At 38.9% G+C, this 16,579-nt stretch overlaps 1 protein-coding gene across 11 annotated transcripts in view; it reads right to left on the bottom strand.

Annotated features, from left to right (window-relative positions):
• Positions 1-16,579, bottom strand: part of PTPRQ (protein tyrosine phosphatase receptor type Q) — a 209,920-nt gene that overhangs the window by 87,083 nt on the left and 106,258 nt on the right. For all 11 annotated transcript variants that reach the window (XR_012904907.1, XM_075932438.1, XM_075932405.1 and 8 more), the window contains exons 36-40: positions 15,153-15,313; positions 12,101-12,246; positions 2,423-2,591; positions 1,118-1,411; positions 500-775 (exon numbers count right to left, since the gene is read on the bottom strand). Coding sequence is in view for 10 of the 11 variants with exons in the window: in XM_075932438.1 (XP_075788553.1) it covers positions 500-775; positions 1,118-1,411; positions 2,423-2,591; positions 12,101-12,246; positions 15,153-15,313 (1,046 nt within the window). In the remaining variant the exon portion in view is untranslated. The remainder of the gene's footprint in view (positions 1-499; positions 776-1,117; positions 1,412-2,422; positions 2,592-12,100; positions 12,247-15,152; positions 15,314-16,579) is intronic.

The following is a 16,579-nucleotide window of genomic DNA, read 5'->3' as shown; positions in this document are numbered from 1 at the left end:
GGGATCTGCAAAATCACTTTGAGAAACATGCTAACTGGCCCTGCCAGTTTGTTTACTTACTGGCGCCACAGCAACAGAGTCTTGCGGCTCCCATTGGCTCTGGTTCACCATTTGTAGCCAAGGGGAGCCTGCAGGAAGTGATGGCCTGGCCCACACCACTTTCCGTGGCTCCTCTTGGCTACAGATGGTGAGCCAGAGGCAATGGGAGCTGTGAGGCTTTGTGGCTGCAGCGCTGGTAAGTAAATAAACCAGCGCAGCCAGTTAGCATGTTTCTGAAAGTGGTTTCGCAGATCACTTTGAAAAACACTGCTTTAAACTCATCCACCAGATGTTGCCTTCTACAGAAGCAGTGGTGTGTCTGGTTCCATGCCCAAGAATTTTAGGTGCTTCACCAAGACCCCGATCAGTTACATTGAAGCCCTACATCTCTGCACCAGCTTTGGGGTTATTTCATAAATTTATTTACAGACAGCATGATGTGATTTTATTTATCACTTACCTGACTCATCTGTGTAAAAGTTAAGTGTAGCATAAGGACCAAGTCCTCTTATAGTTCTTGCAGCAGCAAAAATACTGTACAGTGTAAATGGTAACAAATCTTCTAGAATGATAAGATTATTGGAGGTAGAGCAAGAATCATTCCTTTCTGGTCCATATAACTTTAAATCATAACTTATTATGATACCATTGGGTTGGAGAGGAGGATCCCAGGAAAACATAACTGAGGTAGATGAAAGATTCTTATAAGTTCTGATTACAGGTGAAGATTCAGGGACTATATCAAGAAATGAGAAAACAAACAAACCAAATAAACCAAAAGGCCTATGTTGATATCCTATAAAGGTGAATTATGGTGTGAAAATCTTTAAATATCAGTTCATTTTGTTCTCTTTTCAGTGCTAACTTCTATTTTGTGGTCATAGTGAAGCACTAAAAGAAATATGTATGATGACAATTGTATTGTGAGTTGCTCTATTAGTTAATTTGACAAGAAAGAATTGACAAGTAGAGTACTAACATTATTTTGTAAGAAACAAATCTAATGATCAAGAATATTTTAGAAAGCTATTTGCTTTTAATAAATGTCTTTAGAGATTAAAAAATATCCAAAACCTACCATCTTCTTCAGTTTTGATGTGCAATTTCACAGTGTGCATTTTAGAAGATCCTTTTACTGTTGCTGGAGTTATTTTCAGAATATAATCAGTGTACTTCTTCAGCTTATCAAAAAACACGCTTGTATTGTAAGTAATGAAAGACAACATCTCACTGTCTGTTTGCGAATCCATTAAGCTCAGTGAAACAAGAAAAAAGACTATTCCATTTGGCTGTGATGGTGGAAGCCAGCTTACATTTATAGCAGTTGAAGAAATGTTTTGATAGGTCAGACTTTCAACAGGGCCATCTGGAACTGTGTTATAATAAAGAAAAATAAAGATATCTGTTAATTGGATATAAATAACAGAAATAAACACTGAAATTGTTGCTATTAGATAAATTATCTCTATAATTATATATTCAATATTTTATTACATTATTTTCAGGACTAAATAAAACATTTTTCTTTTTGATCATCTGTGTTTGGATATAAAAACAAAGCATCTTAAATGTTTATTTACATAGTTAGTTTAGTTATTGTTAATTATAAATGGGAGAAAATGTTTATGATAGTTTGAAACAGATTTTCTAAGATTTATTTATTTATTTTGTGCCCCCGGGAGTGGGGGGGAGAATTGATTTTGATGCTACACTACAAAAAAGAGACTTGGCCAATGAAGAGACAATGTCCTTTAAGAAGGTGTAAAGATTAGTTGCTTGATAATTAAGCTTACTATCAAATTGTCATAAAAACTAGATGGGCCAATGAGAGCCTGAACTGTAGGGTTTTATACTGATATTAATTACCTCATAGTTAAGGTAAAGAAAATAATAGTGACAGAGTTAAAATGCGACAAGGAGTCCTGAAGCACCTTATAGACTAACAGATGCATCTGATGAAGTGGGTCTTTGCTCATGAAAGCTTATGCTCCAATACATCTGTTAGTCTATAAGGTGCTAGAGGACTCCTTGTCGCTTTTGCAGATCCAGACTAACATGGCTACCCCCTCCGCTACTTGAAACCATGCAAGAGAGTTAAAATGGAACATGGAGTTGAGTATACTAAATCTTCACAAAGAGGTCTCCCAGAGATACTAACTCTAAGGTTCGTGACAATGATCTTTCTTCATTCTAGGCACAGGGAATGTTATCAAACCTATGCAAAGGTAAATGCTATAGTATGAAAAACATTTTAAATGACATTAACTGCATTGCTTATATTTTGTATTTCATCTCAGAAAATGCCATAATTTTTAAAAGTTCAATTTAATAATGAAAAATTTGGAAAGAATATTTGAAAATGAAAATAGAGACATTTACATACTATCTTGATCTGTATACACATGTATTATCTCACTGGTTTTGTTTCCATCTCCCAAGGCAGTGTCTGCAGTTAACCACATGGTATAGTAGCTACATTTTGCCAAATTGTCTAATACTGCAGACAGAGATTTATTGTCAACACCACTGTCAATGTCCTGGTTGGTGAAATTCTAAGAAAAAGAAAGGAGAAATATATCATTTTTCATAACTGACTTCAGTAGGCTTTGCATGTGATTATCAGAGGATACGTCTACACTAGCCCCCTAGTTCAAACTAGGAAGGCTAATGAGGGCAACTGAAATTGCACATGAAGTGCAGGATTTAAATATCCCGCGCTTCATTAGCATGTTCCCAGCCGGTCACCATTTTGGAAATTGACTAGCCCGGAATAACTGCCCGCATCTACAAGTGGCAGAGAAGTGTGATTCTGAGATAAACCCCTTAGTTCGAATTAACAGTTAAACCTCATTCCATGATGGCGACCAGCTGGGAACATGCTAATGAAGCGCGGGATATTTAAATCCCGCGCTTCATTTGCAATTTCAGTCACCCTCGTTCACCTCCCTAGTTCAAACTAGAGGGCTAGTGAAGACGTACCCAGAGAGTTAAATTTAACCCAAAGTTATTACAGAATTCATGAAACATCCTACATTGACAGCACTGGAAACCAAAGTCCTCTTCTGGAATGCTGAACAGATGCAGCACAAATGGAACTGTAAACTTGGTTCCTAGTAAATTTGATAATTTTTTTTAAATGATAGTTTCACTTCCGCTAAATAGTGAGATTTTTAAATAAAAAGTGCCAGACCCCAATGAACCCCGAGCCCTGGTTTATCTATATTAGGAAAAGAGATCCACAGCTGGTCAGAGATACTAAACCAGACCTAACCAAAATCTTTTCCCTAGTGTAGATGCAAAATAAGGCCTTTTCCTTGATGTATCTGATCAAAGTCAACACTAGTAGGAACCTCCCATAGAATGTAAATGATTATATAAGATGCTGGCAAATAGAGATTCAGGGCCAACATACTTAAATGTTCAGATGTCTAGAAGTAGGAAGAAAATTAATCACTTGTGAATTTTGTTTTTGATGCAGGGGATCAGAGAAAAAGCAGGGATTATTTCCCTGTCTACAAAAAGTAAAATTTCAAAGTACTGAATAGAGTTTTAATTTCTGGAACAATTAGGTGTCAACCATCTATAAACCCCAAGCTAAGCATTATATATTTACCATTATATTTTGTCAACAGTTTTGCATTTGGACATAGAATGCTACAGTAAACCTACCTAAAAGCTTTATCAAAACACTATTTTGTGGTTCAATGAAAGCCTATTTTAAGGGAGTGTTGTTGTAATTGTGTCAGTCCCTGGATAGTAAATAAATAAGGTGGTGAGACGATCTCTTTTATTAGACTAATTTCTACTAGTGAGAGAGATAAACAGAGAGAGCTCTGTGTGGGTCAAAAGTTTGTCTCTCTTACCAGAAGATGTTAATCCAATTAAAGAGATCACCTCATCCACCTTATCTATTTGGGAGACCATTTAGTCTGGCAGACAAGAGGCAGAATATTAATAAAGCATGCACAGATTATGAGGGGTTAAGGTGACACTAAGAGCTAGTGGGATGAAATTTGAAAAATAATGAAAACTTGCACTAATTGTACACTTGGGATACATCATTATAGGAAATTTTACAATTCATTCATGCTGCATATGACATCAAACTGCTTAGTGTGGCCAAAGTATTTACAGAAGCTTCTTGGCAAACTGAAGCTACAGCTGAGAAAAAGACTTCTTTCATTCTCCTCCTTCATCGATATCCCAAAAGATTTTGGAATGACAATAATAGACTATTAAGAGCAGTTAGGCATAAGCAATACACAAAGCTAATGAAAACAAAATTCTGCTTGCCCCCGGATGAATTTCTAGCAATCCAATGTCATAATGAATGATACACAAATATCACCAAGTTTCTAATCTTAAGAATAAGATTACAGCACTGCTTTGCTAATATTGTTTCTTTCCATTATTTCTTGCTCTGGATTTGTCTTCACTGCATTGTTAGTTCCAGTTAATATCTAAAGTATTCCACTTGAGTTCTCTCAGCTCCAGGTCACCTGACAAACGCTATTTCAGCCATCCTCAAGTTACTGTGTGCACATTGTTGCAGTGCTAACTCAAGCCAAGCAACTTGCCTTCTGGGGCCATTTCCTTTGGTTCTTAACACTGCACTGTTTGAGCCCCTTCTTCCAAACTTCCAAGATATATTTTGAGAAAACATTTATGTCCCACCTCCTCATATGTGTGGAAATGGTGTTCATCTAGCAACTGATTATAGTACCCTACTTCTCCATGTATGGTCTGCATTTTGTAGGAAAAGTGCTGGATCCAATTCTTGAACAATGCGTGGAATCCATGGCTTGTTCTCCACCAGTTCTTAGTCCCTATGTCTGGTTTACAGAGGCAGCTGGCCCAAGATAGCAGCTCCAGAGACCCAATCCTTCCCCCAACTCCACCCAGCTCCTACTTTCCCTGGCTGTGTTGGAGCAGCAGAGCCAACTGGTATGTTCTGTACCAGTGATCCTACATAGGAAAGATTTCTCTGAAAGTGCATTTATTGTGATGATAGGATACAATTGTGTTTTACGTTCCCCTCCTTCTCTAGTGCGGCCAAAGCATTTAAAGACACAAAGGATTCAACAATAAAAAGATTTAATTCAAAATAAATCACAGTAGGAGTCCTGCTGCATTAAGCAAGTGTCATGCACACAAGAAGCATTGTGCCACATCACATGTACGGAGAGTGCATATGGTTGTCAGTGCATGGGGCTGGAGTGGTGAAGGTAAGCCTGACTGTGGGCATTTCCCTACGTGAACTGGCTAGCCCCCCAGCCCCGAGGTCAGTTTGTGATATTAGATGGAGGAGAGTTTATGGCTGCAGGATGAGGCTGGGCTGGTACGTGTCCCGGAACCTGTCATCCATAATAACCAGAAATCATTCAGACATGACCATTTGCTTCTGACTCTCCTCATGCTGTTTGTGGGTGTCTTGCTTTTCCACAGCATGGTCATGGATGATGCACTTTCTTCAGCATTCTCTTAGCTGCAGCCTGGAACTGACATTCCTGCACTAGCATTTCCTTCTTTAAAGCTACAAAATGCAGTGACACCTTCTGCCAATGTTCCTATGCATCTCCATCAGCAGTCTGTCCCTTGTCTTCTTCCTTCTGCTTTCTGGCTTAATAGACTGGTGCAGACGGTCAGTGACCTTCTGGCATGGGCAGGTGATATGTGCTTGTGTAGATGGGCCTGTAAAGCAGACAAATAGTAAGTAAACCTCCTGTCTGGGGGTGAGGGGAAGAGGGAGAAAATCTCTGTAATTTTATGTATCACAACAAGGTATAAGCTGAAACCTTTATCTCAAGGCCTCTGCTCCCCTCCATAACTGAAACTCTCTCCTTTGCTAAATTCCAGGTTTCCTGACCATACCAACAGTGTAAATGCTTTACATCTCTTGGGATAGTAGTATGGTATGCCCTCTTTACACGCTGGAGTTCTAGTTCCAGTGTGAGAGAATACAAACTACTATATATGGACCCACCAATTGCTTGCACTTAGTGTCAGTCCTACCTTCATAGGCATTTGTATACTTGTATTAATAATGCCTACTTTGTGCACTACAGCAGTGTGTTTTACAATAAATCTCTGTTAAGTTCCCTGCTTGGAATCGAGCTTAGATCCCATGTAGATGCAGAGAGAGCAGGAATTGGACACTGAGGTCGGGATGAGGCATAATGATAGTTATCACACCCAACAAGGAGGGTAGAAGCACTATTAATAGGTGCCCCGGGGTAGGGTGGGAGTAATGGTGGTTTCCCAGGCTTATCAAGAAACGCAGTATTAGCTGAAGTGCTGGATGCCCAGGGGAATCATGGATGCTGGGAAGGAGAAGTGGAAATGGTGGTTTCCATACCCAGAAGAGAAATGACATTTGTCTATCCTCCATCTCACAATATCCTTGTTACAGACTGGCCCCACTCAGACAATGATAGGCCCCTCACATCATTTTTCCAACCAATGGTGAACTGAGTCCTCACCTGGCTGAGACAACCCTGGGTTCTTCTGCCATTTCCTCCCTGTCCCATTCCCATTTCTGCTTCTTCATCTCCTCTCCAGAGTCCTGGGTGAGGTCAGAGTGGGCTGTGGAACCCAATGGTGCATGTCAGCCTCCATCTCATCTCAGATCACTGTAGCAGGATATAGTCCAGGCTCCGGGTCATCTTAAAGGTCCTCCATTCTCAGTCATCCATGAACTTCTCCAAGGACCCTTATTCTGTCCGGGGTGTAAATTGTCTACACACTTGTAGCACTGGAGAACACCCAGTTTAATTGAACTGCTTGTAGTGCAGTGAGCTTGTTGGGGTCCCACCAGATTTCAGTTCTGGTCCTTTGCCCAGGGGTACAGTGGCTTCAGGGATTTGATAGAAGAGCTAGAACAAACACTACAGGTGAGGAGATCAGGGATTCTGTATGTTGACATGGGATATTAATGCTGGGTAGAGATCACTCCTGGCCTGAAGGCTGGGGTGGATCGATAGAACAAATTACCTGGGATGGAAATTTTGGGATTGCGTTTAGGGGCTCCTAGGATCCAAGTTTCCACTGTATTACTAGTTCAAGCTCTGGCAGCACTCAAATGTCAACCCACACCCCCTTATGGGCTATGGCTTGATTTTAAAGCCCCTTAATTCGAGCTAGTAATCTTTGTGCATGGATACATGTTGAATTCAGGGCAACACTCAAGTTTTACTTTCTGTATATGTCTGTATGTGTAGTGTGAACAATAAGCAGCTGATAAGCCATAGGAAGCCATAATACATATTCTGAGAAAGAGTCAGAATGGAAAGAAACAATGATACCAACACGGGTACTCCACACCCTCCTTCATTTAAGGTCGGGAACTGAGTGGAGCATCAAGGGGCAGTCTCAGAGAAAATAAAAAGGTAGCACTAATATTGAAATTATATGGAAAGAAATATCTGGGATTAAGCCATTTAAATGACGTATTCACTTGAAAGTTTTGTGCCTACTCTTGTTAATAGTGACCCCCCCCCCCCACCACACTCATTATGAAAATGAAAAACATTCTTTTATTTTCTTCTATTTCTGAAATGTGAGTATTTAACAGCAAATCATTATTTCAAATAGGACCATTCATATGCTTATTGGTAAGCACATGCTTAAGTGCTTTATTGGATTTGGGGGCCTGTGTGGATAATGAGGGTCACTGTTTCATGGATACTCTTCCCCCAGGGCCTGCAGAAAAGCAGCAGTAACAGCAGCAGCAAAGCTGGAAGTGATACCAAGAGAGCGGAGGCAGGAGAGTTCCTGGAAAGACAGAGAAGGTGGGGAGAGCAGAGGAGTGAACCTCAGCATGTTTGTTGTTGCTGCTGTTGGACCCACCCAAAAGACCCTTATAAATGTCAGAGAGAAACAGAAATATCTTGATAATTGTTATTAAGGAATTTTAAAAATGCATGATATACTATTTAAAGGAATCTCTAATGAAATCATTTTAAAAATACTGTAGTTTACAAAATAAAGTGAATAGTATACCTTTTAAAACGTCCATTAAAATGCATTTAAGTTACTCAAAAATATTAAATGACTAAAATAAATACGAAAAAGGTGTTTAGTTTCGTCATTCACCTTACTAGGAAAAGATTTAAACTCATCTAGAACAATGTTACACACAATTATCTGTAAATAACAAATACATTAGGGTAGAGATGAGCTTTGGGCATGATGAAGCTGATAGCCACAGGACTCCTAGCTTTGAGAGGAATTACACAAATAAAAGAGAAACTCAACTTTCATTAAGACATAATCATGGGATAGATCCTCTTCTGGTGTATACTGAGGGTATGTCTATACTACAGTTTCTTCGGGAAAATGGTGTTTTTTCTGAAATAACTTCATTTACATCCACACTACAATTGCGTTCTTTTGAAAAAAACCTAAAAGAACGGAGAGGTTTTTGCAACACTGGTAAACCTCTTTCTGTGAGGAAGAAGCCTTTTTCCCAAAAGAGCTCTTTCAGAAAAAGACGTGTGTAGATGAGGAAGAAGGAGTTTTTTCACAAGAAGAGGAAAAAGGAAAAAAGCACAGGTGCCCTGGTGGCCATTCCACCCATAGTAATCACAGCTTACATGTGAGATAGCATCCATTCAGTGTGGATGCTATCTGTGATAAAAGCAGATGGTTTTTTCGATGCGCTTTCGTAGTGTGGACACTCTCTTTCAGAAGAAGTTTATTCAGAAGATCTCTTCCAGAAAAGCTTCTTCCAAAAGAAGCCTGCAGTCTAGACATAGCCTGACATAGTTTTACTGCCATCAATAGTGCTTTGTTCTTTTATGCCATCTGACACTCCAGCCCTGGGTTTCTAGTCCTTTTCTTTGCAGGTATAAAGTGATCACTAGAACTACATCTACACTACAAGTTTTGCCGGAAGAGGCAATACAAATGAAGTGCAGATTAGCATTTTCTCACACTTCATTTGCATACTCTCTTCAGATCTGTTTTTGCACAAGGGGTTTTTGTGCAAAAACAAGAAGTGTCTACGTTTCCTTTTTGCGCAAAACCCACTTTCTACGCAAGATGAGGCATAAGGATCTTGCACAAAAAGAGGTTTTTGCACAAAAAGAAAACATCCACACTGCTTGTTTTTGCGCAAAAACAGATCTGAAGAGAGCATGCAAATGAAGTGCAAGAAAATGCTAATCCGCACTTCATTTGCATTGCCTTTTCCGGAAAAGCTTGTAGAGTAGATGTAGCCTAGGGTGAAAAGGAACCAGCAGCTGAGCTCCATTTCTGTGGTAGGAAACTAAGAGACCAAAAATCTCCTCACCCCAGCAGATATCTACAGAAAAAGGGTCATTTAAATGTGATGCATATTCCAAATAATCAACTCTCTAATCTTCCCTACAAACCTCAAGTAAGTTCTGTGCATACATGACAATGGTGTGCAGGAATAGGTTATATGCTGTAGGTTAAAAAAATACCTGTTTTGTAGATTTGCCCTAAGAAAGCTCTGACTAAGGAAATACAGAATTTGGTAAAACAGGGTAGGCATTAACAGTTCATTTCTAAGAACATGGGAAATGAACACAAATGAAATGTTTCCTAGTTGGTAAAGGCAGATAATTGTGAAGGCAAGGAGTTGATTTTTATGGCTCTAGAGGTAAAACCTAAGGATATGTCTACATTACCCCGCTAGTTCGAACTAGTGGGGTAATGTAGGCATACCGCACTTGCAAATGAAGCCCAGGATTTGAATTTCCCGGGCTTCATTTGCATAAGCGGGGAGCCGCCATTTTTCAAACCCCGCTGGTTCGAACCCCGTGCAGCGCGGCTACATGGGGCACGAACTAGGTAGTTCGAACTAGGCTTTTCACGAGGAGTAACGGTAGTTCGAACTAGGAAGCCTAGTTCGAACTACCTAGTTCGTGCCCCATGTAGCCGCGCTGCACGGGGTTCGAACCAGCGGGGTTTGAAAAATGGCGGCTCCCCGCTTATGCAAATGAAGCCCGGGAAATTCAAATCCCGGGCTTCATTTGCAAGTGTGGTATGCCTACATTACCCTCCTAGTTCGAACTAGGACGGTAGTGTAGACATACCCTAAGTTAGCTGGGCTTTTAAACCATATGGTGTAACTTTTGAATCATTTAAACAAAAAGTATCTTTAGAAAGTAAGAATACACAATCTTTGTCTTTATTGTGGCTTGCTTCTAAATCTGTATAATTAATAACGGCATTACAAATTTTGAACAAGTATTGTTAGCCAAAGTAGAGCTAAAAAACTAGAGGCAGTGATAGAACATTGCTCATGTTTTATAGAGGAGAATACTTGTTTTCAATCAAACAAAAGAGATGTTTTGTAGAATAAAGTATATAGAGAGATGTATTTTTCTAGCATATGGGTATCTTTTGAGAGCTATACAAATGGTGCCATTCAAAGAATATATGAAGCAACCACCAAAGCTCCTAACATAGTAAGATGTAGAAATTATATGGAAGAATGACATTTTCATTGTGTTTTATTTCTGAATCTTTGTTATGTAAAAACTCATTAAAACTGTTTAAACAAAAATGAAAAGAGACATATAGAATCTGGACCAGGACTTATTATCACAGGACAAAACAGATTCAGAAAAATGGTTGCAAGAAGGTTGCACTTTAAAGACCCACATTAAAAATTATGATCAATTAGAAGCATACACTGGGCATACAGTAAACCACAATGTGGAAAAAGGAAATGTGGGCATGCAGATGTGCCAAGAAAAAATATCTGAGCCTAAAACACATTTAAAAACAAACTTCTTAAAGATGAGAGGGTTAAATGTTCCTTCTCCTTAATGATGAGAAGGTTAAATGACGTCTGTAACTGAGATTAAATACCAATCTGAAGTCTGGGTTTCTCTGCCATTGCCCCGCTCACTCTATTCTGAGAACAGGACACTTAAAAATACCCTGGCCTCCTCAAAGGACCAGCAGATAAGAGAAGCAGAGAGGTTGATTTGATATGTATGCTTAAAATCGTATTACAGATAGGCATGCACCTATGAACTCAAACCCAATTTTTAGGTCTAATTTTACTCCTATCAGCTTGTGTGACCAAAGTACTTCTAGCTCACTAACTTGCTATTTATTACATTCTGAATTCCTTGGAGATTCCTTGAGGCATCCTTCTCTGTGGCTCCCATTCTGCAATCAGATCTACGAGGGCAGAACCAGACACTAAGGGTACGTCTAGACTACAGGATTTTGTCAACAGAAGTTTTGTCGACAGATACTGTTGACAAAGCTTCTGTCGACAAAGAGCGTCTACACTACATTCAGTTCTGTCGACAAAGCAAGCTGCTTTGTCGACATAGAAGTGTAGACGCAAAGGACAGTTTACATGCAATAACACTTTCTGTCGACAGAAAGCGTTATGCCTCGTAAAATGAGGTTTACCAGCGTCGACAAAACTGCTGAGTTCTGTCGACATTATGTCAACAGAACTCAGCGGTAGTGTGGACGCAGGTACAGTTTTGTCGACAAAAGTCCACTTTTGTCAACAAAACTCTGTAGTCTAGACACACCCTAAGGCAAAACCACACCAATTTCAATGGGGTTATGCATGACTGCAAAGTTTGGCCAGCAACGACTGCAGGAGCAGAGTCTGTATTTGCGGTGTGTCGTGTAAACAAATATCTTAAGGCAAATAAACCCCTGAATCTAGTAAGCGCTAACTACAAAATTATGTCACATACATAAGATTTCATGTATTGCATTTTGCTTGTATTCACATCTTACATTTCTTCTTTTTCCTTCACAAATATGGTATAGGTATTAATCTCCTCATGCTCAATAACAAAAATGCTCTTTAAGATGCACAAGAATTTTTGAATTGCAGGATACTGCACACATAATTTCAAGATAAGGAATGCATGTTTCCCTTTACTAGTAAGATAAAAATCAAAATTAACTGGTGATGAGAATGGAGTGAAAGAAGAATATGAATTTTTCTGTATACAGGTAGCTGGTTTGATCTTTTATGATATATTAAAGAGTCAAAGAAAAGTAAATGCATTTCTCTGTACCAAAAATCTCCAAAATAATATAAAAATAAACTTACCTGCATAAAAATTCCCGAATTATTTTTGTAATAAACTGAATAATATTGTATAACTCCATTAGGCCTTTGAGGAGGGGACCAGAAAACCATTATTGATGATGCAGTGAGGTTTCTATACATGACATCTTTTGGTGGATCACTTGGTGCTAGAATAATATTAAAATTTAGCTTACAATACATGAACTTCTGGGCTTTTTATTACACAAGATTTAGATTTTATTGACTTAAAAACAATCTTATATTAAATCAAATTTATTTTTTAATTATTGACTATCATGCAGATTCTGTTTCTGGAAGAGCTGGGAAATGTACAGTTGAACTTATGGCTACCAATACATCCTGCAAGCCCTGATTTTCAAAGGCATTCATTTTTCAAATAAATGCATAATTTTTCATGCAGCAATCCAAGCTTATGCACTTAGGGCACCTGTACAATTTGAGATTTGTAAGCATATTACTTACTGGCTTTTGCAAATATAAATCCCAGTTGATGCATGTGAGCAAAGCATTATGCATGTGTAACTGCCACTGGGCAGATTTGAATTTGGGACTTCTGGGCTACGTCTACACTGGCATGATTTTCCGGAAATGCTTTTAATGGAAAAGTTTTCCGTTAAAAGCATTTTCGGAAAAGCGCGTCTAGATTGGCAGGACGCTTTTCCGCAAAAGCACTTTTTGAGGAAAAGCGTCCGTGGCCAATCTAGACGCACTTTTCCGCAAAAAAGCCCCAATCGCCATTTTCACGATCGGGGCTTTTTTTGCGGAAAAGAAATCTCTGCTGTCTATACTGGCCCTTTTGCGCAAAAGTCTTTCGGAAAAAAACTTTTGCCTGAACGGGAGCAGCATAGTATTTCCGCAAAAGCACTGACAATCTTACATGAGATCATCAGTGCTTTTGCGGAAATTCAAGCGGCCAGTGTAGACAGCTGGCAAGTTTTTCCGCAAAAGCAGATGATTTTGCAGAAAAACTTGCCAGTCTAGACACAGCTCTGGAGCTTAGTGTAGGAGCTTCTACCTTTTGAGTTAAAAGCCCTGCTGTAGGAGTCTCTTGGGTCCTATCTGTTGCTGTGGTCTAGGTGCTACTGCATGGGACAGTGAATCATACTAAATATGTGTGTTACACATACAAGTTAGGAATTTTCTAAACAAGTGTGTTTCGTGTGTACTCAAAATCCTATATGCTGGTTTCATTAACTTAAGTTTTTCACAATTTTTACTACTATTAGCACTGCAGAATCACCACCCTCTATCTTAAGTTGGAGGGTTGTTTGGCTATCTTTCTGGGACAGTGGTTTTTCATGGTTGGGGGGCTGGGAAACATAAAATTGCTGAAAAGGAGGCCAGCATGCTGGAAATGGGTTGCCAGGTGTCCGGTTTTCGCCCAGACAGTCTGGTAATTGTGTTTTCTGTCCTGTAAAAAAAAACTAACAGAAAACACCATCTGGTATTTTCTGTTTTTCTTGGATGGAAGGCCGGTGGGGACATTAGCATATTTTCTTCTGTTTCTTTTTGCACAAAGGGTTTTTGCGCAAAAAGAAGCAGTGTGGATGGGGGGGGGGGGGGGGGGTGTGCAAAACCCCTGTTTTGTGCAAGATCCTTATGCCTCTCCGGGACAGAAATAACGATCTTGTTCAAAATGGGGTTTTTGTACAAAAAACCCCCAACTATCCACAGTTTCTTTTTGCTCAAAAACCCCTTGTGCAAAAAGAAATGACAGAAAATATGCTAAAGAGATAATGACTTATGCTAATGAGTCCCTCATTAGCATATTTTCTGCCGGAAGAACTTGCAGTGAAGACGAAGCCTAATAGATAAATGTCTTGGAGAAAAGATAATGGAGAGGTGCTCAGAAACAGAGTGAGCAGGGTATAGTTGGAAACTCCTATGATTGGTATGGGATGGAGCCAACTCCCCTTCATTACAGTCCACCTTACCCCTCCTATGAGGGGGTGGTTGGTAAAATCCTGGCAATGGAGTTGCTGGAAGGATCTGGGTAGAATAGGGGGGAAGTTGATTGAGGCCTCCTCCCCTGGGAATTGTAAGGTCTTGACAATGGAACTTCTGGAGGGATCGGGGTGGAAAAGGAGCTTGTAAAGGCACATCCTCCCCTATCCTCCCCTCCCCTCCCCCAGTTAATTGTGACAGAAAACAAGGGAGGGTTTCCTGAATTGTACATGTTATCTGCCTGGTAGTCCCAAACATCTAAAAATAAAATTGCAGCCAGATTAAACCCACATCGAATGTCTCCTCTCCTTCTTTCAGCATAGCCAGATAATCAACACAGTGAAGGAACTGTAAGATGGATTCTATTCTAGCTCACATCACCATTCCCACGGGTACTGATTCTACAAATGACTTTGTGCAGACAATCCAAGTGTATATTCAGAGCCATATCTTCATCAATGAGGTTTCCACAGAGGTGTAGCTCTGTGGAAACCTCATTGACGAAGATGTTGCTTTGAATATGCACACCGTTAATTGAAGGATGGGAACTTAAGTTTCTATAGCAGAATTCTTATTCTTGGTTACATCAGAGCCAGACAGGAACTAGCTTGAATTTCAAAACTGGGTGTGCAGTGTCACCTTCATTTAAAAAGACCTTTCACTTGTGAAGTATATGAAATTCATTGGGATACAATCAGCCTGGAATCCCACAATGTCATGCGTATAAAACTGCTGTCAGAGAATAACCACTTTACATCTGTGTTTGTGAGAGATACTCAAATTGACAGGGCTTTTCCTCTCAGGACCTTATGGCACAGCTTGATAGAACTAAGAGCAATAAAATCAAACTCTCCTCTTTTTACTTCATTTCATAGAGTAAAATGAAAAGACTTTTAAATATAAATGTCGTGCAAAGATATGCAGTGCTCTGTTTGATGAAGAGGCATTAGACTGCCATTGGAAAGTTATTATAGAGTTTGAATGTCTCTTTGGTCAGTCAAGTACAAGTTTTTAGCTAAGTCATTTTATACATTTAAATAAGGTTGACACAGATTTATGGATGCAACTACAGATTATTTGCATGATTTATTATTATACATAAACTTACCACCTTCAGAAGTTCTAAAGCTTATAATGCTACTTTTTATGTTTCCATCCCCAAATCTAGTACTTGTTGTTACATATACTTTGTATTCATTGTTATTTTCTAGGTCTGTGAACATCAATGATGTTTCTGTTACATTAACACTTCTTTTTGACATTTTATTCCTAAAGAAAAAAAAATACATATATTATATTTATGACGAAACTATGGCATAGTATAATAAATTTTATTAAAAATACAACAAAAACAATGTTAACTCATGTACAGGAACTCATACAATAGAAATGGAACGTTCACCTACTGTAAATCCATTATATTATTCAAAAATATTATCAAAGACATTGAGCTATTAAAAGGCACTTCTCACAAATCAAGTAAGAAACAAGGCTTTACCAAAACTATAGAAGTTCATTAACACTGGAAAGCTAAGACCAATATTTTCTTAAATTCCTGTAATTTATTGATATTGTAATTCTTGCAAGATCACCATTAAAAATAATGATTTTTTTAAAACTACTGGTTTGCATTTCAGCTTTTTTGTGTGGATTCCTAGCTTCATTTTGTGAAAAAAATGAATAATTTTTCTACAGCTAAAATAGAAAACTTTAGATAAGCTTGCTTCCACATTGTCAAATGGCCTGCATTCACTATCTTTGCCTTCTTACATGTTATTAGGACGCTCTAGTATTAGTTATATCCACCAGAAAATGTTGCCCTTAAGAAAAATTGTGGTTTAAGAGCTTGTTTGCCATACTACCCCTAGTAAAGAATTGTGATGATTTTATAACACCCCAAAGTGTTCTAAAGAATTTAAAAGACAAAGGGTGAAATCCTGGCTCCACTGAAATCAGTGGGAGTTTTCACCTAACCCCTGGTCTATACTAGAGAGTTATTTTGAAATAACTCCCCTTACTTCAAAATAACAAGTGGCACAGCCATACTACCAAGCCCATTATTTTGAAATAAAGGGCTGGTTATTTTGAGATGATAACTCCTGCTTTCCATGAGGATTAACACTTATTTCGAAATAGGAGTACTCCATACTACTGCCACTATTTCAAAATAACTACTCCCCAGAATCATTCAAAGTAATGACTCCCCACTGATTCCTGGGGCTCTAAGTTGAGGTTGTGTGTCCACATTAATGAAGTCTGCCTCAGACTAATTTCAAGGCTTCCCCATTATGTGGACATGCGCTTTTGATTTTGTTATTTCTGGAGTTATTATTTCAAAATATAAGTTATTTTGAAATAATTTTCAAGTGTAGACATGCCCCTAAGGTCCTATCTCACGGAGCTAATGCCAATCTGATTTTAATTTGAGAGCTATGTGAGGATCAGACACAGAAAGGAGGAGATGGAGAGGGTGAGAACAAGGGTTACACATCAATGAAGTTATGTGTTTACTTAATTTTGGCATCTGCATATCTA

Source organism: Pelodiscus sinensis, chromosome 1, assembly GCF_049634645.1.
Source record: "Pelodiscus sinensis isolate JC-2024 chromosome 1, ASM4963464v1, whole genome shotgun sequence".
Classification (NCBI taxonomy): Eukaryota; Metazoa; Chordata; order Testudines; family Trionychidae; genus Pelodiscus; species Pelodiscus sinensis.
The sequence above is the reverse complement of the archived record's forward strand: the minus strand, read 5'-3'. Positions and strand labels throughout refer to the sequence as shown.